Source organism: Erpetoichthys calabaricus, chromosome 5, assembly GCF_900747795.2.
Source record: "Erpetoichthys calabaricus chromosome 5, fErpCal1.3, whole genome shotgun sequence".
NCBI classification, from domain to species: Eukaryota; Metazoa; Chordata; class Cladistia; order Polypteriformes; family Polypteridae; genus Erpetoichthys; species Erpetoichthys calabaricus.
The window spans coordinates 99,621,031-99,647,233 of NC_041398.2; the positions used below are offsets into that span (position 1 = coordinate 99,621,031).

Consider the following 26,203-nt stretch of genomic DNA (forward strand, 5'->3'; position numbering starts at 1 on the left):
AAACATGTTCTGGTCTGCTACAGATTAATGACATTTGCCATTAAAAACTCTAAATGGCCTTAATGATCATATCCGTATTCCATTTTGTGAATAACAGTAGTGGTGTAATTTAAGAAACCCATGGAAAAATGACCCACCCAAGTTCATTATATGGACTATTGTAAATAAAACTGTTAAATGTTGATAAATCAATGTACCGTACACGTTCCATTTTCTTAAACAGGTGTGGCCTCTGCTGTGCAACAATTATTATGAATAAAAGAGAGTGCGGGCAGGGTGGAATGGGTGACAAAGTCAGAGAGGTGAGTTTGCGTTGCTTTGGACATGTGCAGAGGAGAGATGATGAGTATATTGGGAAAAGAATGTTAAGGATAGAGCTGCCAGGCAAGATGAAAAGACGAAGGCCTAAGAGAAAGTTTATGGACGTGGTGAGAGAGGACATGCAGGTGATGGGTGTAACAGAACAAGATGCATCGGACAGAAAGATATGGAAAAAGATGATCTGCTGTGGCAACCCCTAAGAAGAAGAAAAGGCACCATCAATGTTTAATTTATGTACTCCTATAGAATACTAATACATTTGTTAACTTTTCAACTCCAGTCATTCCATTTCAGAGTCACAAGAAATTAGAGTCAAGTTCAGAAGCATTAGGTGCAAGGCAGAAACCGACTCTGAACAGGGGCACAACTACATGACAGGCCACACTCGGTCATCTCAGGCCACTTCACAGTCATCAGTTAGCCAGACATAAAAGCAATGGAAGGAAAAAGAGACTGCCAACCTCCACCGAGCGGATGCACCTCGTCGCTACCTTAATTTACCATCTAAAGTAATACTCTGCTATGTTCTTAATCTAAAACAGGATCATGATAAGGAAAACCTAATCTGGTAGCACTGGGCTGAAGACAGGAAGCAACAAAGGATGGGACACAATCCAGTTCCAAAGCTCATTCACTCACACTCACACTAGGCCAGTTTAATCGACAATAAGCCAGACATTCAGCTCTGTGGGTAATGTGGAAGAAAAGCAGAAGTATATGATGAGGAATAGACAGAGATGAGGTGAATATGCAGACTTGGCGCAGACAACCACAGGGGACAAGAGCTGAACCCAGGATGCTATTGTAGATGCAAGAGACAGATATATACAGTATATATAGACAGAATGTATGAAATGCATTATTTATTCCATTATTTTTGTAAAAATAGACTCAATACCATTTATTTTCTGAATAAAATTGCCTCTCCCAATCATTTGATTTACTGTATTTTATGTTATTTATTTAGCACCTGCTGCTTCTTGTCTTGCACTCAGTGCTGCTGAGACAGACAAACCTAACTTCTCTTATGCCTTCCTCTTTTCCTCTTGCCTGACAGTTCTATCCTTAGCATCCTTCTCCCAATATACCCAGCATCTCTCCTCTGTACATGTCCAAACCAAAGCAATCTCGCCTCTGACTTTGTCTCCCAACCGTTCAACTTGAGCTGACCCTCTAACTCATTTCTAATCCTATCCATCCTTGTCACACTCAGTGAGAATCTTAGCATCTTCAACTCTGCTACCTCCAGCTCTGTCTCCTGCTTTCTGGTCAGTGCCACCATCTCCAACCCATATAACATTGCTGGTCTCACTACCGTCCTGTAAAGCTTCCCTTTCACTCTTGCTGATACCCGTCTGTCACAGATTACTCCTGACACTCTTCTCCACCCATCCATGCTGCTTGCACTCTCTTTTTCACCTCTCTTCCACAATCCGCGTTACTCTGTACTGTTGATCCCAAGTATTTAAACTCATCCACCTTCGCCAACTCTACTTCTTGCATCCTCACCATTCCACTGACCTCCCCCTCATTTACACACATGTATTCTGTCTTGTTCCTGCTGGCCTTCATTCCTCTCCTCTCTAGAGCATATCTCCACCTCTCCAGGGTCTCCTCAACCTATCGCTACAGATCACAATGTCATCAGCAAACATCATAGTCCATGGGGACTCCTGTCTAATCTCGTCTGTCAACCTGTCCATCACCATTGCAAATAAGAAAGGGCTCAGAGCCGATCCCTGATGTAATCCTACCTCCAACTTGAATGCATCCGTCACTCCTACCGCAGACCTCACCACGGTCACACTTCCCTCATACATATCCTGTACAACTCTTACGTACTTCTCTGCCACTCCCGACTTCCTCATACAATACCACAACTCCTCTCGAAGGCACCCTATCATATGCTTTCTCCAGGTTGACAAAGACGCAATGCAACTCCTTCTGGCCTTCTATATAGACTTCTCCATCAACACCCTCAGAGCAAACATTGCATCTGTGGTGCTCTTTCTTGGCATGAAACCATACTGCTGCTCACTAATCATAACCTCACTTCTTAAACGAGCTTCCACTATTCTTTCCCATAACTTCATGCTGTGGCTCATCAATTTTATCCCCCTGTAGTTACTACAGTCCTGCACATCTCCCTTATTCTTAAATATCGGCACCAGTACACTTCTTCTCCACTCCTCAGGCATCTTCTCACTTTCCAAGATTCCATTAAACAATCTGATTAAAAATTTCACTGCCATCTCCCCTAAACACCTCCATGCTTCCACAGGTATGTCATCTGGACCAACGGCCTTTCCATTTTTTATCTTCTTCATAGCTGTCCTTACTTCCTCCTTACTAATCCGTTGCACTTCCTGATTTACTATCTCCACATCATCCAACCTTAAGTCTGGATATGCTGTATATAGTCTTTTGAAAAAGCTTATGAAAAGTTAAAGATGTCAAGGATGAATGTCTTAGGCGGCTTGTGATCTAGCACTCATAGTTGTTCATGAGATGTTTTGCCGAAGATCAGATGGAAGCAGCCGCACTTTGTTGACTTCCTCTTCTGATGTCGCTCTTCTGTCATTGCTGTTTCCTTTCCAGACCGCTTTGTCCTCTTCTAATGAGGCATATTTATTATAAAATTCTATGTGGGTGTTTCGCAACATGTGATTGTTAGATATTCTGATTGACTGGCTGTCAATATGATGGATGAATTCGCCCATACTCTTTAATCTATTTGAGCATGTCTGTTTTCACAAGCAATAAAGTTTTTGATGTTTTACCAATCTCCTGTCTCAAGCTGTAAACTGGTTTGACAATTTCTAGTCACATGGCATCTCCTGTTAGCAGGTTGTAAAGTAGTCAGATACAGCTTCATGGCATGTCTTCCTTTCCCATGCTGTGAACCAATTTACTCTAGTCCTGGTGCAACAGATGTCACTGTGCTTTGATTACTAGTACAGTTCAGGAAAACAGATTGCCTTTGATGTTAACTGTCCATGCAAGTGACCTGTATTTAAGTTCATCTGTTGTTTTGTGTTGAGCAAAATATAATGAAAATATAGACCAAAAATTACAGATTTTGCATACCATAACAGTACCCTGACTGCTGTTAGATATTGGGATAAAATCTTCAGAGCCATTGTCAGGTCTTATGCTGGTGCAGTAGGCCCTGGGTTCCTCCTGGTGCAGGACAATGCCCAGCCTCATGCAGCCAGAGTGTGTAGGCAGTTCCTGGATGACAAAGGCATTGATGTCATTTACTAGCCTGCACATTCTCCAGACCTGAAACCAACTGAGAACATCTGGGATGTTATGTATCGGTGCATCTGACACCACAGAGTAGTGCCAGACTGTCCAGGAGCTCACTGATGCCCTGATCCAGGTCTGGGAGGAGATTCCCCCATGACACCATCTGTTGTCTCATCAGGAGCATGCCCAGATGTTGCTGAGAGTGCCTACAGGCACATGGGAGCCATGCACACTACTGAGTCACATTATGAGTTGCCATGATGAAATTCACACAAGTTGGGTCAGCCTGTGATTTAAATTTTTGATTTTCGATGTGATGTTGAATCCAGCCCTGAATGGGTTGGCGATTTTGGTTTCCATTGAACGTTGTTACATCATTTTGTTCTTAATGAATTACATAGTATTAAGTCAGTAAAGATTTTCCACTTGAATATTGTGTTTATCGAGATCTAAGATGTTCCCTTAATTTTTTTGGGCAGTGCATATCGATTGGTTAGATCACCAGACCCCATACCTCCACTCACACCATGAAGTTAATTATTACATTAAATAGCCTCCTGTCTTCACTTTGTGTGTACAATACCTATGCCAGAAAGGTTACAGAGAGGGGAACCTAACAGGAAATGAGAAGGGCAGTCTAGGAGCAAACAGACAATGGTTCTTGAGCACACTATAAGACCAGCAACCCAGAAGATGCTACAAATGCCTGACCCACCTTGTAGAGAAAAGGTGAAGTTGTGGAGGACCAGAGGTAGGTTAGAAGACCTCCAGATGGAAGAAGTTGAATAGGCTGGGAAGTCAGAGGGCCTTATTGGAGTTGTACACAGAAGCAAAGATCCACCAGAGAGAGCTCTAGTGCAGTGTATTTGTGGCTAAAGTTTTAAGGGTTGTAGTGCTAATTTGATGTAATGCACAAAGAGGAGCTGACCTACCTGGTAGACAGGGACAGGATTGGGAACAGTAACCATTTTTTTGTCCTAAGGTACATTTTCCAAAAAAAACTTATGTTCTTCAGCTGCTTTAATGTTAAATGTATACAAATTGTATGTTGACTTTCATGTATCTGATTTTGCACTATGTTAATGTATGGTTCACGCTTATGATCCAGGACCCCTATTATATTTTCCTTATTTCCTAAATTCAGTTTTTCCTCACATGTTCAGAGAGAGCCGAAGCTGATGTGTGGAACTCATAACACAAGTCTGTTTAGAACACAGTACCACACACCCCATGATTACTCACACAAAGAGAAGTGCAAGTCAGCATTTTATGTAGCATTCATTTTATACATGTTTCAGAGAATTGTAAAAAATGCTTACATTAGCATAAAAAAATCTGTAGCATTTTTATTTTCTATTCATAAGTTTATTTTTCCCCTTTTTGCTTAGCAGATGCTTTTATCTAAACTTACAAAAGAGGTCAACATAACTGAGTATTCATCAGTCTGGGGTACTGTTTGAGAACAAGTTTTACAGGACAAGGTTACAAAATTGATCGCCACAAATGAAGAGCTCAGAATAAAATACAACTGAGCTACAATTCCTAGGTTACAAACACTTAACAGCTAGCGGTTAGACAGAAGTTCACCAGTCAAGAGAGTCTGCTTCTTAAACTCATTGAGGAAATCAGAATTTTGAATGAAAGTGAACCAGATAGTATGGAATTTTTAGTTAATATAATCTTTTAAAATCTTTGACAAGTGTATCTATATATGAAGCTATAATAAAATGAATTACTGAACATAAAGAAAATTACTGAATTTAACCCAAGGCTAGAATGATGTAAATGAGCAACGAACACCCCTTCAAAAAAAAGTGGGGATAAACTGATAGAAAAGCCCATAAAGCCCTCCTATGAAGTGTGCAAAGATCAATAGGACAATTCACTAAATACCCCTCTTAATGAAGCAGTGTTCACAATAATGAGAGAATCAATATGAGTCAGAAAATACTGGTTACTTTAGTTGATTGGAGGAGGTAATAAAGTTCTAATTATTATGAGTCAGATGACATGATGTAAACAGATACTGTGAATTGGATATAGAATGTAAGTGTTATGATCCTGTCACTAAATAAAAGGATTACAGGCCTCAAAAACAAAACAAAAAAAATAACACAAACCAGACCTGCTCTTCACACATTGGTCTGGCCTCACCACCGAAAACAGTCTAGCTCTAAACTCAAAAGGCAGGCATGAAAATGGGACAGATACTTTAAAGTCAAAATATCTTAAAAAGAGAGTTGGAGGAAAAAATAAAATTCTCTGACCCACACAAACTAAAAATAGTTATTTTAATGAGTTTTTCAATAATTCAAAAATGTGTGCAAAACTAATGCGGGCACAAAAAAGTACCAGAAGAGTGAACAAAACCAAAATCAGAATACCTTCAACACACTACCTAGGTGAAACGCTATTATATGTCAACAAGAATCATAAATAAAAAACACAAATTAAAACCAGCAATGCTGAAGCTGCTGCAAGAACATCAGCTTTTCCATTTATACATCTGAGGGCTGTCCCCGAGCTACACAGTCAAGTGGCTCCACTTCCTTGGGCTCTACATACAGGAGACAGGTCAGAAAACCAATACATACAGTATTAACATAACAAACGCCATACTTAATACTCCTAACACTCTTAGCTATGCAGCTGGCACTGATACTTATGAGGAGTTTCTGAAATTCTTTACTGGCAAAATTGGTAAGATTAGAAATTCTTTGACATCATCTGTCTCAGTTCCTTTATTTCATCCAACCTGTCATGCCGTCTTTAGTCAATCTGACCCTGTTTGCTTTTCCTCTTTTGTAAAAACTGTATATAGTATAAAGTCAACATCCACCCCTCTTGATATAATAAGCTGCTGTCTTTAATAAGGTAAATCATAATATACTCCTTGACTGTCTTTAAAATTGGGTTGGCATCTGGGGTACAGTAGGGCTGGGCGATGTGACTTCAAAAATTGTTAAACCTGGGATTTTTTTCTAATGAAAGAGTGCATATCTTATCTTTGTGATTTTAAAATAATTGAAGGAAACACACAGAGATGAAATATTTATGGTTCAGCTCTTGTTGTGCCTTAACTAATGCCTTCAGCCCCTAACTACCAACTATAGCAAAAAACACTGACTATTTTTCGCACACCATTATTACCTGCTCCACACATTCAGCTTTCATTGCATTTTCTGAAATAAACACATTAAAAATGAAATATTATTGATGGTTTTACTTATACCTGAAGATTTTACAAACTGTATAGCTCAACCAAAATTAATAAACGAGGAGAAACAACTCCTAATTCTAAACTACTTAAATAATATCAGTTTAGTAACACTTCTAGGCAATTTTTTAATTTCTATTCTAAAGACTCAATGTAGTGTTTTGCTACATTGTAATGTGACATTTACATTGTAACACTGTGATATCAAGAACATTGTAACATTAAGAAAGGTGCTATATGAATATTTTTTTATTGTCACAGTATTTATTTAATGTGAGAAATAGCTGGAGCTCTAAGTAAAATTTTATTTATACAGAACAGATTTAAAGATGTAACAAAGTGCTTAACAACAACAGCACAGAAAAGTAAAGGAAAATTATAAAAAATAAGGCATATAAAAACATGTAGACATTATCATTTATGACACACATAAAATAAATTGTAGATAAAATTGTAGCATTATGTCTGTTAAGCTGATGTGCACTTACCAATTGCCAAGTTCAGCCTGTGTCCAAAACACAGAGCTCTGCAGCTTTGACAACATTAGTGGCGTTGTCTGTTGTAATGGCCAACGAGGTTCTTTTCCATGAGGTCCCACGCAGAAAGCAAATTGAATCATCTCTGACATGAGATCAACTGGAAAATATGCCATCTCAAGGCATCTGTTACACAGCTTCCATTCATCATCAATGTAGTGCAAAGTAAGTCTCAAGTATGGCTCCATTGTCCTACTTGACAGAGATCAGATGAGACTGTAAAGTGCTGAACAGATTTCAGTTCAGCAGCTACCTTTTTAAAAAATATTTTTGCAATGACAGTGTATTTTCTGTGGAGGATTTTCACGAGGGGTTTAAACTGTAGCTATGGGAGCCATATCCTTTGCGATGTAGTAGGAAATGGCATCAGTAATTTATTTCCATCTTCTTGAATCCTTTTCGTATTGCGTAGCATTTGTAAATTCTTGTGTTAATGACAGCTGCAATGTGTTGCTGGGTGTTTGTCAGTCTCTCTCTTTTTTTTTGAGCCATGCACTGTTCATATTTGATAATATGATTGTTCTCCAAGTATTGAAACATATTGGTAGTATTACCTTTGGTTACTGAAACTGTTTTTCTGCAGTATTTACATTTAACTTCTTTTTGTTCTGTGTTGTTTACACTGAAACCAAAATGTGTCCAAACAACGGACACAGCACTTTTCTTTGATAAGAGTTGCTTGGTGTTTGAATTCACCTCCATGTTGCTTCCCTGTTGTAGACTGGATGGGGTGGATTCACATAACAATACACATGGTAGTATGTTTTTAAGGGGACAGTTCTTTAGCACACACTGGGTAAAGTATTAACTGAGTTTAAAAAAAAAAAAAAAGTACTAACAAAATAAAAAAAAAATTAAATAACCGACATGGAAAAGATTATGCTGATTAGAGGTTCAGAGTATCAATTCAGATTAATTTTTGATTAATTGCCCATCTCTAGATATAGCACTAGACTAGTTTGTCTCCTACCTTAATCACAGAACCTTTTTTTTTGTCAACATTGGAAACCAGTTCTTATCTGCTATTGTCTCGTGTAGAGTCTCACAGGGCTCTATTTTAGGGCCTTGTTCTCTTTCTAAGTTATATGTTACCTTTAGGGCAGATCATTAGGAAACACAACATTTCCTTTCACTTACTGTATATGTTCAAGAAATTCAGCTTTACTTGTCTATGAAACCTAACAATGGCTTCTCTTTGAAAACCTTTTTTGACTGCTTGGGGGAAATTAAAGGCAGGTTGGCAAATATTTTTTTTTTTCGCAGAAGTAAAATAAATCAGAGGTGATCTTGTTTGCTCTGCCTAAAAGTATTACAAGACTTTCTAAAAGCCTTAAGCTAACAGAAGTCAAACCACAGGTTACGAATCTGGGCCTCAAATTTGAGAAGCAAGTAAACTTGGTCATCAAGGGTAGCTTTTTCCAGCTTAAAATTGTCTCTAAGGTGAAGGCAATATTGTCATTTACTGATTTAGAGTAAATGGTCCATACATTTATATCTTCCCACTTAGATTATTGCAATTCTTTGTATCCAGGTTATCAGTCGCTCCCATTTTCTATGTCTGTAACTGGTAAAGAATGTTGTGGCGAGATTACTGACTTGCACTAAGAAGTCACTTAACTCCAGTTTTAGCTTCCCTTCATTGGCTTCCATTTTGCTTTAGGAATGATTTAACAAACACTACTTTTCATTATTAAAGATTTAAATAGCTCGGCCTCACCTTAAATTGCTGACATATTTTGTCCCCACTCCACCATCATAGAATAAGATCTTCATGTCAGTTATTGTGTTTATAAGAATTACTTCTGAATGCTTTCAAATCACTTCTGTTTTTCTTTTTTTATTATTATTATTTTATTATCATTTTAGACCATTTCATGTTCAGTTATTACAAATATGATGAAGTTTTTGAATTTTGATCCTTTACTAGGCATATATTCCCCTATGCACCTCTATCAGAAAGTGAAAAAAATAACAAATCTCTATTACACTGCAAAACACATTTAGATTTTAAACATTTCAGCTGAAGCACACATTTTAATATTTCAAATATCTGGGATAACTATTCTTGTTTAATATGTGCTTCTACCTCATGAAGTAATTCATTACATTTGTTATGAATACCCTGAATCAGCCTCATTATTAGATGTGCCTTGATCCCAGTTAAAACACATTAGCTGTCCCAAGATTCTGGAATAGCCAACCACTGAATGTTAGTTGTTTCTTCTATTACAGTTTTTAATTGTAGATTCAAACTATATATTTTCAGTAGCTTTCGACTTTATCTAGATGCATCTAGATCTAGATGTTTTTAGGTTTGTTTTTTGCGATAAAATGTGTTAATACAAACTTACACAAATCTAATGAGCACAACATGAACAAAATAAAACACAGAACAAAGCAAAAACAAGAATTAGTAACACAATACACAAAATTATATTTACAAAAAAATAAAATTATTAAACTAAACAAAATACTGAGCCAAGGCAACAACCCTAGCTGTAACTTGATCCCAAAATATAATGCACTCTGTGAGGCCCCATGCCAAAGGTTCTTGCCATTATCCCTTGATGAAGCATCTAATTGTTCATGAACTGAGGATGGACCAGAAACAACTGAGGAGACACGTAAGGTTTAATTTGCCACAAAGTGCAAACTGTTTATTAAAACCACATCCTAGTCCATCAAATAAACATGGTGTGTCTATGATTAAATAAATAAATAGTTAAAAATATTCAGTTAAAGAATAAATGATCCTCTAGTCCCCTTGGAAGTTTAACTCAAATTGACCCAGAGTATCACACACAGTTTGTGCCCCTCCTGGAGATTGGGTTAAACCCCCAAGCAATTTCCCATCGGCAACCACTGCTCCAAGCACCACACTTAGCAGCAGCTTCACCTGGCTTCACACAGTTTTGCCATAAACACTTCCCTCTGGATTGCTGCTTTCCTTCTAACCTTCTCAACACATCATGTTTTGTGCACACCTTTGCTTAGGTCAGTCTGAATGTGATACATGCAAGCAAATTAGAAAATTCAGATCTGTAAGATCTCCCTGCCCGGGTTCACGGGTCATTTTATGTTTACACGAGATATCTTAACATCTTTTCAAATGCCTCCAGATTATGTAGCTTTATGGCTAGTATATTTGCCAGATGTTGAATAGTTGTATAAGAAAATAGCATTACCCTTGTGACCTGGGTTCGAATTAGGTCTTTAAAGGCTACTAGCCTTAAAAATTTCTGCTCTAATATCCATTTGATCCTGAAATACAAAGATGTTACAAGGCTTGTATTATGAAATTATTAGTTTTTTAGAAGGTTTTCTATTATATTTTTCACAAATATTTTATTCCTATATGAGGTTTTTAAGTATAAGGAATTCATATATGATGTCGATTTTGTAATCTAATAAGTATTTTAAATTGATAAAATTATTTTGCATAGTTTCCATCACTATTTTTATTTATACATAGGATATGGCCAATTTTGGGAGTCTTGTGCTTAAGGTGCATTCCCTGGGTTGTCAGAGGCATTTGTGGTCATTGATGGGATGGCCAATCCTCATCAATATTTGTGGATATAAAGACCTTTTTGCTAATAAAATTCAAAAAAGTCTTTTTAGTTTATGATTTTTCTGTTCCATTTTTCTGATAATAGTTTTGGCTTAGATGAAAGCATTATTAATGTTTTTTTTTTCTAGTTTTGACCTTAACTATGATGAACCTGGGAGATCCATTCAAACAATGTCCCAAAAACTGCTGCAAAAAGTAATAGAGGAAGCATCCATCAACTTTCAGCTTTTAGGAAAAAAAAGACAAATCAAGAATCATTAGAAAATAGAAGATTTATTATCGAAAATGTTCTGTAGTACAAAATGCCCAGGAGGAGTTGCCTCAACTCAATAGGCAATCAGCTGGCTAACAAGTCCGAAAAACGCAAACCTGTTATGTTTTAGCCAGGGCTCCTCCCCTGGCTAGAATTCAAATTCCTTTTTGTATCTTTTATTTTGAATTAATTTATGGTTAATATTTCTTTTGTTAATTGTTTCCATTAGCCCTTTAATTCTGTTCATACTTTTATTTCTATGCATCCATACTTGTATTATGCTCCATGTGCTTTGTGAATGGTTCCCCAAGAGGCAAGGCAACCTATCCATCAACGTCAAGAGAATGATCTCAGCCCTATAAAGGCTCAGATCATTCAGGAAATGATCAGTCAGGAAACAAGTAGTCCCTTGTGGTTCATTGAAAGTGCTCATGGTGTTGCTGAGTTCTAGTGTCTATTGCTTTCCTTATGATTTATTGTTCTGGATTTCAACCTTTAGCTCTATTATTTAACGATTCTTTTGAATTTGTGTAATTGGGGATTATTTTGTATGGATTTATCTAGCCTGGGTTTGAAGATTTCCCCCATCTAGTAGGCATTTTGGGACTTTAGCACTTCTTTAGCACTGGAAAAACCCAGAGAGGTCAAGAAACAGGGAAATGAGGTAAAATAACTAAGAGAATCAACAACAAACCAAAGCATTAATAACAGAGATTGCACCAATGCCCAGCACATTCAACAGACCACAAGGGGATGTGTATTTTCTCTGCCTTTACAGGGTTGAGGGAAGCCCCTTGAAAGAGATGGACAGGTAGCTCAGCCTTTTGCGAAACCAGCATAAAACACAAGGAAGATGGTGGAAGCAAAGAGACATAGAAAGTAAACAATCATAACGAAAAAAACAGATTAATGCAGATCATTAACATAAATAACAATATTAAGATAAAAAAACAAATCAAAAATGAGCCTAAAAGACATAAAAAAGAATTTGAACACAAGCCAGGAGAGGAATTCTGGCTTAAACATAACACTACCTTTGAAATAACGTTTCTTCTTCTGGTCCTAGTGCTTCTATAATTGTTAGTGATTCATCTCTAGCACAACAGAATATAGTCTGAGTACAACCCGTTAATACTTTATAGGCTCCCTCACCTGCCTATGCCAAACAAAAAGTTGGGAAACCCAGCTGAAACACAGGCAGGAGAAACCAGATTTATGATGGTCTTTAGCCTGAGGTCTGTTTGGTGGCAGGGAATATGAAGAAGGGAGTATAAAGATTATGACTTGGAATATTGAGAGTACGATGGGAAAATCAAGCAAAGTAGAGGAAGTGCCAAATGGAGAGTAAGTGTGTGCCGTGTACAGTAAACAAGATTCAGAGTGCAAAAAGTGAAAGGTACAATTTTTTCTGACAGGGAAAAATGTATAGTGATGCTGGTGTTGGTGTACTTATACAGTCATATGAAAATGTTTGGGAACCCCTCTCAGCCTGCATAATAATTTACTTTCAACAAAAAAGATAACAGTGGAATGTCTTTCATTTCCTAGGAACATCTGAGTACTGGGGTGTTTTCCGAACAAAGATTTTTAGTGAAGCAGTGTTTAGTTGTATGAAATTAAATCAAATGTGAAAAACTGGCTGTGCAAAAATTTGGATCCCCTTGTAATTTTGCTGATTTGAATGCATGTAACTGCTCAATACTGATTACTTGCAACACCAAATTGGTTAGATTAGCTCGTTAAGCTTTGATCTTCATAGACAGGTGTGTCCAATCATGAGAAAAGGTATTTAAGGTGGTCAATTGCAAGTTGTGCTCCCCTTTGACTCTCCTCTGAAGAATGACAGCATGGCATCCTCAAAGCAACTCTCAAAAGATCTGAAAACAAAGATTGTTCAGTATCATGGTTTAGGGGAAGGCTACAAAAAGCTATCTCAGAGGTTTAAACTGTAAGGAATGAAATCAGGAAATGGAAGGCCACAGGCACAGTTGCTGTTAAACCCAGGTCTGGCAAGCCAAGAAAAATACAGGAGCGACATATGTGCTGGTTTGTGAGAATGGTTAGAGACAACCCACAGATCACCTCCAAAGACCTGCAAGAACATCTTGCTGCAGATGGTATATCTATACATCGTTCTATAATTCAGCGCAATTTGTACAAAGAACATCTGTATGGCAGGGTGATGAGAAAGAAGCCATTTCTGCACTCACACCACAAACAGAGTCGCTTGTTGTATGCAAATGCTCATTTAGACAAGCCAGCTTCATTCTGGAACAAAGTGCTTTGGACTGATGAGACAAAAATTGAGTTATTTGGTCATTGCAAAAAGCGCTTTACATGGCGGAAGAAGAACACCTCATTCCATGATAAACACCTGCTACCTACTGTCAAATTTGGTGGAGGTTCCATCATGATGTGGAGCTGTGTGGCTAGTTCAGGGACTGGGGCCCTTGTTAAAGTCGAGGGTCGGATGAATTCAACCTAGTATCAACAATTTCATCAGGATAATGTTCAAGCATCAGTCATAAAGTTGAAGTTACGTAGGGATTGCATATATCGACGAGACAATGACCCAAAGTACAGTTCGAAATCTACAAAGACATTCATGCAGAGGAAGAAGTACAATGTTCTGGAATGGCCATCACAGTCCCCTGACTTGAATTATCATCGAAAATCTATGGGATGATTTGAAGCAGGCTGTCTATGCTCGGCAGCCATCAAATTTAACTGAACTGGAGAGATTTTGTATGGAAGAATGGTCAAAAATACCTCCATCCAGAATCCAGACACTCATCAAAGGCTATAGGAGACGTCTAGAGGCTGTTATATTTGTAAAAGGAAGCTCAACTAAGTATTCAACTAAGTATTGATATATCATCTCTGTTGGGGTGCCCAAATTTATGCACCTGTCTAATTTTATGATGATGCATATTGCTAACACGGTACAACACCCTAGTACTACATATTTTCTGTTAATCCAATAAACTTAATGTCACTGCTGAAATACTACGGTTTACATACGGCATGTCATATATTAAAAGAAAGTTGCTAATTTGAAAGCTCAGCCAATTATAAACAAAAATCCAAAGAATTAACAGGGGTTCCCTAACGTTTTCATATGACTGTATCTGATACAGAGGAAATATGGTGGAAGTGAAGATGATGAGTGAGTGTATTGTACTTGTTAAGTTTATTGTTAATACATGACTAATGAATATAGTCTCAGCATATACCCCACGTTAGCAGAAGCATGAGTTTTGGAATAAGTTGATGGGGGCGAGGTCTGGAAGAGAAGTTTCCTCTTGGACAAAGAGACAACCTGAAAAATTGTGCAGAAATGCAGAGGTTGAGATCACAATTGAGGAAACAACAGATATTGTAAGAAGTCGTAGAAACCTTTGGCAGAAGAAGACATGGTGTTTTATAAGGAAGCATGCAAAATTCCAGAAAATCAATTGTGAAGACACAGTAAGCCGAGAGAGAGAGGGGTTTGCAAGTGAGCTGCAGAATTGAGGAATGGAAGAATATTTTCAGGATTACAAAGCAGAAGGCAAAAGAAAGACAAGATGATTGACAGTAATAGGATTAGGGATACATGAAAGACTGAAGAGAACAATGATGTTCGTTATAAGAAAATAATTATGTCTTTTTAGAAAAACTAAAAAAAAAAAAAAAAAAAGAACATAAGTAAAGCAGCAGGCCGTGATGTGGTGGTTGTAGAAGTGCTGAAGCAGAAGGCCCTGGAGCTAAATGTTTGACAGACCATGATGCAGAATGATTGTGCGTGAAGGGAGACTTTCCGGTGACTGGAAAATAATTGTGAGCATTCCATTATACAAAGAAAAGGGTGATTAATGAACTACAGTTTGGTTTCAAAATATCATTGCCGTGAGAGGTGGTGAGATGGGCATTTAACAAGTTAGGTCTGGACAAATGGTTAGTATCTGCAATATCATCAGTATATGTGGAAACACGTACAGTGGTTAGAACAGATGACAGAGAGAACTGAGGTTTTCAGGTGAAGGTGGGACAGCAAAAGAGATCCAGTCTGTCCTTTTTTGTGACAATGATAGAGGCTGTAATCAAAGAGGAGCAAAGGGTATTGTCATAGGAGTTCTTACAGGTTGATGACCTCATATTGATGTCTAAAAGTGAAGTGAAAATGAAGGAGAAAAAAGTGAAGTGGAAAGCTGGTTTGAAATTAAAACTCCTAAAGTTAAATTCAACAAAGAACAAGTTAATATTTGGGGACAAAGAGGAAGGTGGTGTGGAAGTGTAGGCTCTGCGGCATGTATGGTAGAGTTGTTCAGAGAAACTAAATTTAATCTATTGGTTGTGAAATTGGGCACAAAAGGTTTTCAGAAGGGTAGTCTACATGCAGCAATTTTGACCAATGCAGAAAGTATGTGAGGGGGTACAGAATTCCAATGTAGTAAAAGTATACGTAGATATTGGCAATGGAGTCATTTTGCAGAAGTAGAGAATAAGGGTTAGGCTAGAGAATAACGTAACATTTTCCAACTGGCTTAATTCAATTGAAGGTTGAAGGGGAATTTGAGTGAGCAATTTAAAAAAAAAATTTCTTAGAAATGTGCCATTTACTTTTGACTTGCCATATTGTTCTCCCCGTGGCTGTGTGGGTTTCCTCCGGGCGCTCCGGTTTCCTCCCACAGTCAAAAGACATGCAGGTTAGGTGGATTGGTGATTCTAAATTGGCCCTAGTGTGTGCTTGGTGTGTGGGTGTGTTTGTGTGTGTCCTGCGGTGGGTTGGCACCCTGCCCGGGATTGGTTCCCTGCCTTGTGCCCTGTGTTGGCTGGGATTGGCTCCAGCAGACCCCTGTGACCCTGTGTTCAGTTTCAGCGGGTTGGAAAATGGATGGATGGATATTAACCTTAAGAATGACTGCATCCATCTTTGCAAGTGGCCTTAGTCTTTACAAAACGTTCACGCTTTTTTTTTTCCTTTGCACATTTAAGTATAATATAATGTATAGTCTCTTACTAATGTGCATGAAAAATGCTTTACTACTTTGTACAATGGTGTTTTTGTTTTCTCTCTGCTTCAAAATTATTTGTGTATATTTTGCTCCATTCAATAATGAGACAGAGAAGGGAGCTGTTCACAAAAAACACACACTGGCCAAAAAAAAGTCTGCATTTTCACCAGGGTTGTTTGGGGAACAGCTGCAGATAACTAAACAGAAGCTACTGTCTCTATATATCATTCACCAAACAGTGCTGCCTTGTACCAAAGATTCTTATTCACAGCTTCAGATGTTATGACGTAGCCTGGAAGTCCCATGGCTGCCTAAGGGCAGGAGTACATCAAGGCTGACTAGTACTATCAAAAAAAAAAAAAATTATGGGGAGAGACAATTCCAACTGCTATGAGATTACAAGAATAAATGCAGTATTACAAACACACAGTCCTTTAAAAGTTTACTAGGTTACATTTTTGTAGTGTCTGACACTGGGTACTGTATATTAGGCATTCAAAAAATAACTTTATGAGTACATTAACTTAATGAAAGACACTTTTAACCCTAAAACTAGTAATGGTATCTCTCTAACCATAGAAAAGGTTTAAGTTTATTATTTTTTCATGTGTACATGAGAAAATATGAAATTAACCTTCTCAGCTGAGACAAAAAACTAAGCAGATAGAGACAATCAGTTATACATTTTGCAAGCAGTCAGGAACATTTACATCTTGTTTGACAGATTTGAAATAAAAATTCTGATAAAAAAAAATAACCCTGTGGCAGACATTTGTACTATTTTATTCCTAAAAGGAATAAATGGAAGGGTTAAAAAAACAGCACATCACAGTCAGAAATATAAAATTACAAAGTACATGAGAATTGAACAAATCATCATTTTGAATCAGATGCAATATGACCATAAACTCCACTCATTAAAATGATAAAATACATAATTGCATGTGAAGAATGAACCACATATTTATTTTTATTTTGACAAGGTAGAATATAGAAAAATCATTTACACAGATATTTGTGCTATTTTTATAATTAGGAATTTTATTTTACCAGTATGACCCTTTCTTTTAAAAGTCTAAATTTAGGATTATTTTTAATTTTCTTGTTAAAAAGTGAATTCAACTCTTCGTCAGTCTTGTGATTATGTTCTCCTGTCACAGCATAATACTGAGCTAGAACCTAGAAAATAAATAAAGATAGGTGACAATGCGAGGCCTGTATTGTGCTTTATACAGTATACACACTACATCACTGATCAATCCTGCATATAATTGTCTACCTGTCATTTAAAACCACTTGTTTCAACAATTACTCCTCCATCGTAATACAGACATTTTTTTTGGAAAAGTGGTAAGCTTATCCAGGATTTTAAGAGTTCTTGTGCAACACCGGCACATCATTCATACAAATGCAGTATCACCTCATTTGAGAACAATTTACATTGTCTTCAACAATGTCATGTACCATAAAGCAGTCCTGAAGTACCCTATATATACTTAACCTTACAAAGATTGTAAGATAATGATAAGGAGCACAGTTTAAGAGATCAGCTCTTTATAATGGCCAAGAATAATGTATTGTTCTATGAACAGTTCTTTAGCCCTTATAAAATTCTTATTTATAATTTAAGACACCAGTACACAAGATGGGTATGCTTAGAATCATGTTCTTTCAATAATTTCACTACTCAATTTTTGAACTATTTACAGGTTAATATTTTAAATATTATTAATATATAATATAACCTTATTTCATTATCAAATATTATACAGCAATTTTATTTGAGAACCAGTGTCCCTAATGGGGCTGAGTATTGGCACTGATGTCCTGATTTGATTTGATTTTGATTCACAATGTCCCAATTCGATTTGATATCAATTTTATCATGACTGAATTAGTATGCACTGATTAATTTGAAGTGCTGGCTTTTTAAGAGATTACTTAACCAGGAAAAGAGAGCATTAATATTATGTGACAAATTTCAGTAATACTTTATATGAAGTGGGTCTACATAGAGACTTCATAACATATACATAAGCATGGAATGACATTTAAGAAGAAATACCTGAAGGTAATGAACAGTTAACATCAGTATTTGTTAAGAGATGGAACAAAATATCATTGTTCTTAAAAAAAAAAAAAAAAAAAAAAAAAACTTTCAGAGCACTACACCGATTCAAAATTTACCATAATTTAACTAACTTGCGTGCTGTCACATCAGAGTACACACATATTATGGTGTGCACTTTGTTTTAATACAATGCAATGGCATCTACTTTATAAAACATTATCTAGCAAATAATATTATAAAATAATCAAATATTTCTTCTTAAATAATAAATGTTATTCAATAACCTATTTGTGTGTTATGAATCTCCATGTAGACACACTTCAACTAAACTGTAAGCCAAATTTATTACTCTATTGGACATTTAAAATAATCTTGAATTAGTCGAAATTAAAGACACAGCAGGAAGACTTGTATCTTTCTACAATTCTACAAATCACATATATCTTCAGTTGCTCATTTGTAGCAGTCGCGTTAACAAGTCTCAAAAATGTCTCACAGTCCTCAGACAAAAAAGAAGGATTTTAAAATGTGGATCTAGAGCTGATGCTTGTTGAGAGTGGCACTGGATGACTGGAACATAAAAGAAAAAGAATTGGCTATCGTGACTAATAATGCCACTAATATGATCTGTGTGGTACAACTTGTGGAGATATTCATGTTGGCTGCTTTGCGCACAAACTCATTCTACTGCTAGCTACATGCATAACCAGAAGCAACATTTATTTGGACTTGCCAATTCACAAACTTGTGATTGATGCAGTCATGTGATGGAAGAGCGCATTAGGAATACTACAAAGATTTTTGGAACAGCAGACGCATTAGGAATGCTACAAAGATTTTTGGAACGACAGACAGTCAACTCAGAAGTTCTGTGTATAAGAAGTAAGGTTGCTTCCCGTGTAACTTGTATGCACCATCCATGTCTGCAACATATCCACCACAGGTGCCGTGTTGTTTTTAATGTAGTGACATCCGATTGCCAAGTAGGAATCTGCTGCTCTGCATGTTCAGCTGTTACAAGTTGGGGCTACTCTCTCTGCTGACCTAAGAGATGTAGCAATGTTTTGCTTAAAATCTTCATAAAGCCTAGGCCTCATTTTCAACAATGTTGGAGGGTCTCATATCTTTACAGATAAAAACTGCTACAGATTCCATTATTTTGTGGGCAGAAGGTAAATTGAATTGAAGCTTGGGGCTATCTGCCGTCTCTTTTCTAGATTGTTCAGGCTCTACTTGTTTGGATGTTGACTAAGATTAAGTTTGTGGGTGACACTGGGATAAATGGTTTCTCAAATTTATTGTATTACAACAGTACTTAACTTCTGAGTTGCACAGTTTACATATGGCTTTGCTTTTATTCAGTTGTTCTTTACCGACACACTGTTTGAATCTGTACCAAGTCCACACGTCTGATTTAAGTGTTGAAGGCATGAATGAGATAGTAAAGTGCTTTTTCTGTAGAAAGCCTTAACAAGTGCATTAACGACATCTACTGGTTCAGACACCAAAAACTAAGAAAAGCAAAAATCTACATATGTTAATTGAGCAGGATAGAGATTCATGAGATCGATCTTGAGACTTTAAGAACTGATGTTGAATCGTTTAACACTAGAACTACCAGAGCCTACGAAAAAACTCGTAAATCCGTCCCACCTTAAATCGCGTCTTAAAGCCGTTTGCACATCTCCGCCAGAGTCTTTTGTCATCTAAATGTGCTGATAAACAAAAGCTACTAGCAGCCAGCTATTCCATCCCCCCACCGACTTAGAATGAACTCCTAGCTCATGCCTTGCCTTGATTTGATTATTTGGGATTGAAGTGGAGTTTTACAGTGGAAATAATTCGAGCGTTATTTGGAATACACGCATTTCATGTGTGTTCCGTTTCTACAGTATAGTAGTCTGTGCAAACACATTTTTAAAACAGAAACGTTTTTCATATTCTAATAGTAAATGACAAAATGTAGGCATAAACTATATAACGTATGAAGCCTGAAGTCCATATATCAAAGAAACACTTTCACAAAAGGTACAAATAAGAGAACACGTGCGCTTTTCTTCAAAAATATAACTGCACAAAAAAAAAAAGCCGCGTTAGCATGCCACATTGACACTCTTACTACTACTGCCGCGGTGGCGTAATGGTATCAGCTCCTGACTGGGGATCAGAGGGTGGCGAGTTCGATCCCGCACGGCTCCACTTCGAGAAATGAACTGCTCTTATTCTTACAATTTTAGAATAACAACATAAATTTCATTTCAGTCTGTAACAGCCGGTGTAACTTATGATACTGGTAAAGGTTAGCTTTTTTTTTTTTTTTTTTTTTAATTCACTTTTCATTCTCGCAGTCGATGCATACTAACGCCCCCGCCCCCAAAAGGGTTCTGACACATAAACGCTGGCGAAGCTGCCTTCTTCGTATCTCACATAAAATTCTCACACCTGATCTGACGCTGTTCGTTTTCAAATAATATTGCATTAGTGCGATGAAGTTTTCACATATATTGTCTCTTTCAGGTGTGTAATAGAAACCACAGCATAGAGAGAAGTGAGTACATTGCTTCTTACAGGAAAAGGTGATGGAAAAAGTGCATTGGTACGAGAATGCAGTCACGAGTATACTGCAGTCTTTATGTGAAAACAGCATAAATAATGTGAAATCATTCTCTCCTCTGCATGTCCTGGAGTACAAAAGAAACAGCATACAGCAACATGTGGGGACTGGCAGGAACACTCAATAACAATGAATAAAAAGAAAATCAAGTGACGGTGAGATACGAAGGAAGGCAGCTTCGCCAGCGTTTATGTGTCAGAACCCTTTTGGGTATGCATCTACTGCGAGAATGAAAAGTGAATTAAAAAAAAAAAAAGCTAACCTTTACCAGTATCATAAGTTACACCGGCTGTTACAGACTGAAATGAAATTTATGTTGTTATTCTAAAATTGTAAGAATAAGAGCAGTTCATTTCTCGAAGTGGAGCCTTGCGGGATCGAACTCGCCACCCTCTGATCCCCAGTCAGGAGCTGATACCATTACGCCACCGCGGCAGTAGTAGTAAGAGTGTCAATGTGGCATGCTAATGCTGCTTTTTTTTTTGTGCAGTTATATTTTTGAAGAAAAGCGCGCATGTTCTCTTATTTGTACCTTTTGTGAAAGTGTTTCTTTGATATATGGACTTCAGGCTTCATACGTTATATAGTTTATGCCTACATTTTGTCATTTACTATTAGAATATGAAAAACGTTTCTGTTTTAAAAATGTGTTTGCACAGACTACTATACTGTAGAAACGGAACACACATGAAATGCGTGTATTCCAAATAACGCTCGAATTATTTCCACTGTAAAACTCCACTTCAATCCCAAATAATCAAATCAAGGCAAGGCATGAGCTAGGAGTTCATTCTAAGTCGGTGGGGGGATGGAATAGCTGGCTGCTAGTAGCTTTTGTTTATCAGCACATTTAGATGACAAAAGACTCTGGCGGAGATGTGCAAACGGCTTTAAGACGCGATTTAAGGTGGGACGGATTTACGAGTTTTTTCGTAGGCTCTGGTAATTCTAGTGTTAAACGAAAAAATAAAGATTAATCAGAAAATAGATATTTTTATCCAGGCTTAGCCCTTAAGATCTTTTCTTTTTTTGTTCTATTTTTCAATGTAGACAATACTGTATTTAAGCACAAACATCCAAAATTGTAATATTTAGAGCTTCTAAAAGGATAGCAAAGGCATACTTATAAAACATGAACCTTACAGTGATGTTGCTCAATTAGTAATTTCCGTTGCTTAAGGATGTGGCAATGTTTCATTTATTTCACAACTACTAGTTTTGGAAAAACTGTAGCACCATATCCAACACAAAAATATATTGTTTCTAATTGCGTGTGTAGCAAATTTGATAATATGCAAGTGATGAATATTTGCAAGACTTACACAAGACATAAGGCATGGAAAAAAAACTATATATCAACTCTTGAAACCCTAAATAATGAGAAGCAGTAAATAAAGATTTCTCAATAAATTTTTTGCAAAAGTCTTGTAACAAAAATCACACTCAATACTTTCTCCCATGTGTGCTGTAACATATCAAATAATTTTAGCATGTGTTTTACTATAATATGTACAATATCAAGCGGTTGTTACTGGTTATTCTGGATTGTATTCATCTTGAGTTTGCTGAATTATGAAAAAGGAGGCTTACCAAATAAAGACTGAATGACTGATATTTCAATACCGGTGATGATCGGGTAATGGTTAAATGAAAAAAAATTTCAGTGTTGGGTATTAAATGTATTACTGTTCATGAGAATATTTCCCTTAATTTTGTTAGCAAGGTAAAAAAATTGCAACAACAGCTTGAAAGAAGTAGAAATCTCTGCATAACTAGAGTGTTTTGCTAAAATCATTTATTAATTCATGATCAGAAAGATTAAGGTACTAATTTAGAACTAATATACTTGGCACTGACTATTTAGCTTGTAAAACATACTATATGCAGCAAGTTGAACTGAAGATTACAATTATTCATGAAACTATTCATTATTAATGACAGAGTCGATTATAACGGAATGCAAAAATGAATTCTTCTAATCTAATATTTTACAACAAACAGTCGATAAGCTTACCTTCTTTTTAAGTTTTTTTAATGGTATTCCATCTTCAGGTGCACTTCTAAGAATTGCTTTAATTGTTCCTTTCCAATTGAATTTCCCTGAGTAAACAAAGAGATGTACATCATGTTATCTACACAATTATCTTGCTTGAGAGCAACATGAATTTATATTCTCTACTGCCACTCTAAAGTAGAAAATTGGATTGAGAAAACAGATGGATAGGTAGTTTACATGTTCACTGTACTAGACAATACACATTATTTTTACATCTTAGTTTTATGCAATAAAAGCATTAAAAATTGACTTTGGAACAGACTTCTCTGAAAAAGGGCATGACTGGAATTTGGTATCATTCATGAAAATTTAACAACACTCACATTTACAAATAGTATGAAAATGAAATGTTACACCAAGAAAGACATGCATTACATCATGGTAAGTTTGCTATAATTTTACTTGGCCTCACAAAGGCCACTACAATGCTGCATCACTATTTAGTACTTCAGTTATGTTTTGGATTAGAGTTTGGCATGGTGGAATGCAAACAGAATCCCCAAAGCAAAGTTCGGACTAAGAACAATCTCACATAACAATCTCGGCTTCTAGTTAAAATTCACATAAAATACCATAAAAATAAAAAATTAAACTTGTTTGCCATAACTAAATTTTGCTCTCTGACATTAACAATACATTCTATCACAGAACTCATTATGAAGTACGTCCATTGCACGACTTTTCAGAAACGATTATTTGTAATCAAAGAATGGGACAAGGAAGAGTTCATGGGTGTGTGGATAACAGTGTTGAGTTGTCTGCTGAGGGAAGTTCAAAATCAATTATAGCAACTGAGGAAGTTGACTGAACAGGGACTTTACTTTTATCTTTCTACCTTTTTCTCTATTTCACTGATCACTCCTACCATTTTCTTTTATGTGGACTCGTTCCCTGGACACTTTTTACTACTTAGACATCAATTTGCTGCTGATTAATAATCAATCTATCAACTGTATCTATCTAGTTTTGGGCAACTAAAATAATGACATCAAATACCAATTTAGACAGAGGTAGTGAGTAATTTCAGATATTTACTTTTAATTAAAACCCAGCTATATAATAAATATTATAAAATAATGTGAAAAAATGTATATTTCAAAAAATTATTCATTCAATATAAATTCAAAGCTTTTTACACATTAGAACCAACTTGGAAGTCAATGCAATGCCCAACTGATTAATCAGACAGAAGGGAAAACTGTACTTACATTGCCATCTTGTGTCTGGACAAAGTCAGTGCAAGTTAAAGGTAAAGTAAAAAATTTAAAACAGTGGAACACACAGCAGGCCTTGACAGAACGATTCAGGCAAGCTTCAGTAATAATTGCCAGAAATTCATCTGTATACATGGTTTTGCAGCAGGTTGAAGAAAAAAGTACAGACTAGCCTAATTTAAATGTAACAAGAGTTGATTGACCTTGCATATTATTTTTATATTATATATACATATATGAAAATATATTCAATCTTCTTCTTTTGGCTGGCCACAGCGGATCATCTTCTTCCATACCTTTCTGTCCTCTGCATCTTGTTCTGTTACACCCATCAGCTGCATGTCCTCTCTCACCACATCCATAAGCCTTCTCTTAGGCCTTCCTCTTTTTCTCTTCCCTGGCAGTTCTATCCTTAGCAGCCATCTCCCAATATACTCAGCATCTCTCTTCTGCTCATGTCCAAACCAATGCAATCTCACCTCTCTGACTTTGTTTCCCAACCATCCAACTTGAGCTGACCCTCTAATGTACTCATTGCTAATCCTATCCATCCTTGTCACACCCAATGCAAATCTTAGCATCTTTAACTCTGCTACCTCCAACCCTGTTTCCTGCTTTCTGGTTAGTACCAATCTACAACCCATACAACACAGCTGGTCTCACTACCATCCCGTAGACCTTCCCTTTCACTCTTGCTGATTGATATCTGTCTGTCACAAATCACTCCGGACACTCTTCTCCACCCATTCCACCCTGCCTGTACTCTCTTTTTCACCTCTCTTCCACAATCCCCATTACTCTGCACTGTTGATCCCAAGTATTTAAATTCACCCACCTTTGTCAACTCTGCTCCCTGCATCCTCACCATTCCACTGACCTCCCTCTCACTTACACACATGTATTCTGTCTTGTTCCTACTGACCTTCATTCCTCTACTCTCTAGAGCATATCTCCACCTCTCCAATGTCTCCTCAACCTGCTCCCTACTATCGCTACAGATCACAATGTCATCAGCAAACATCATAGTCCACGGGGACTCGTCTAATCTCGTCTGTCAACCTGTCCATCACCACTGCAAATAAGAAAGGGCTCAGAGCCGATCCCTAATGTACCCACCTCCACCTTGAATGCATCCGTCACTCCTATTGCAGACCTCACCATGGTCACACTTCCCTCATACATATCCTGTACAACTCTTACATACTTCTCTGCCACTCCCGACTTCCTCATACAATACCACAACTCCTCTTGAGGCACCCTGTCATATGCTTTCTCCAGGTCCACAAAGACGCAATGCAACTCCTTCTGGTCTTCTCTATACTTCTCCATCAACACCTTCAGAGCAAACATTGCATCTGTGGTGCTCTTTCTTGGCATGAAACCATACTGCTGCTCACTAATCATCACCTCATTTCTTAACCTAGCTTCCACTACTATTTCCCATAATTTCACGCTGTGGCTCATCAATTTTATCCCCCTGTAGTTACTACAGTCCTGAACATCCCCTTTATTCTTAAATATCGGCACTAGTACACTCCTTCTCCACTCCTCTGGCATCCTCTTACTTTCCAAGATTCCATTAAACAATCTGGTTAAAAACTCCACTGCCATCTCTCCTAAACACCTCCATGCCTTCAAAGGTATGTCATCTGGACCAACGGCTTTTCCATTCTTCATCCTCTTCATAGCTGTCCTTACTTCCTACCTCCTAATCCGTTACACTTCGTGATTCACTATCTCCACATCTATTTGATAGCCAAAAAATTATTGAAGTTTTTTATATTATTATAGTGAATGACTGGCATACCCTTACTGTATGTTGCATTCAGTCTACATGAATATTGTTATCTCAAATGCTTATACTCATGGACAAGCCTGTGTTAATCTCAAAATCTGTAAATCACTACATTTTCTACAATGTAATATTGTGAGAGCTCCAAGGAAACTAAAAAAAACACTACTGTTTTTGCTTAACATATAAATCCTGGAAACCTCTTATATTCCCAATGACAATCCTCTCAAACCTGTACCTTAACAAGCTGAAGACAGTTGGAATAGACCCATTTGACACATTTAGCATCAGACTTTATCATTTAGAAGCAGG

At 37.0% G+C, this 26,203-nt stretch overlaps 1 protein-coding gene across 3 annotated transcripts in view; it reads right to left on the bottom strand.

Moving 5' to 3' along the window:
- Positions 1-16,668: 16,668 nt before the first annotated feature.
- Positions 16,669-26,203, bottom strand: part of lyar (Ly1 antibody reactive homolog (mouse)) — a 32,875-nt gene continuing 23,340 nt past the window's right edge. For all 3 annotated transcript variants that reach the window (XM_028801828.2, XM_028801826.2, XM_028801827.2), the window contains 2 exons: positions 22,844-22,929; positions 16,669-17,323 (listed from right to left, as the gene is read on the bottom strand). In XM_028801828.2, coding sequence (XP_028657661.1) covers positions 17,186-17,323; positions 22,844-22,929 — 224 coding nt within the window. In that variant the 3' untranslated portion in view covers positions 16,669-17,185. The remainder of the gene's footprint in view (positions 17,324-22,843; positions 22,930-26,203) is intronic.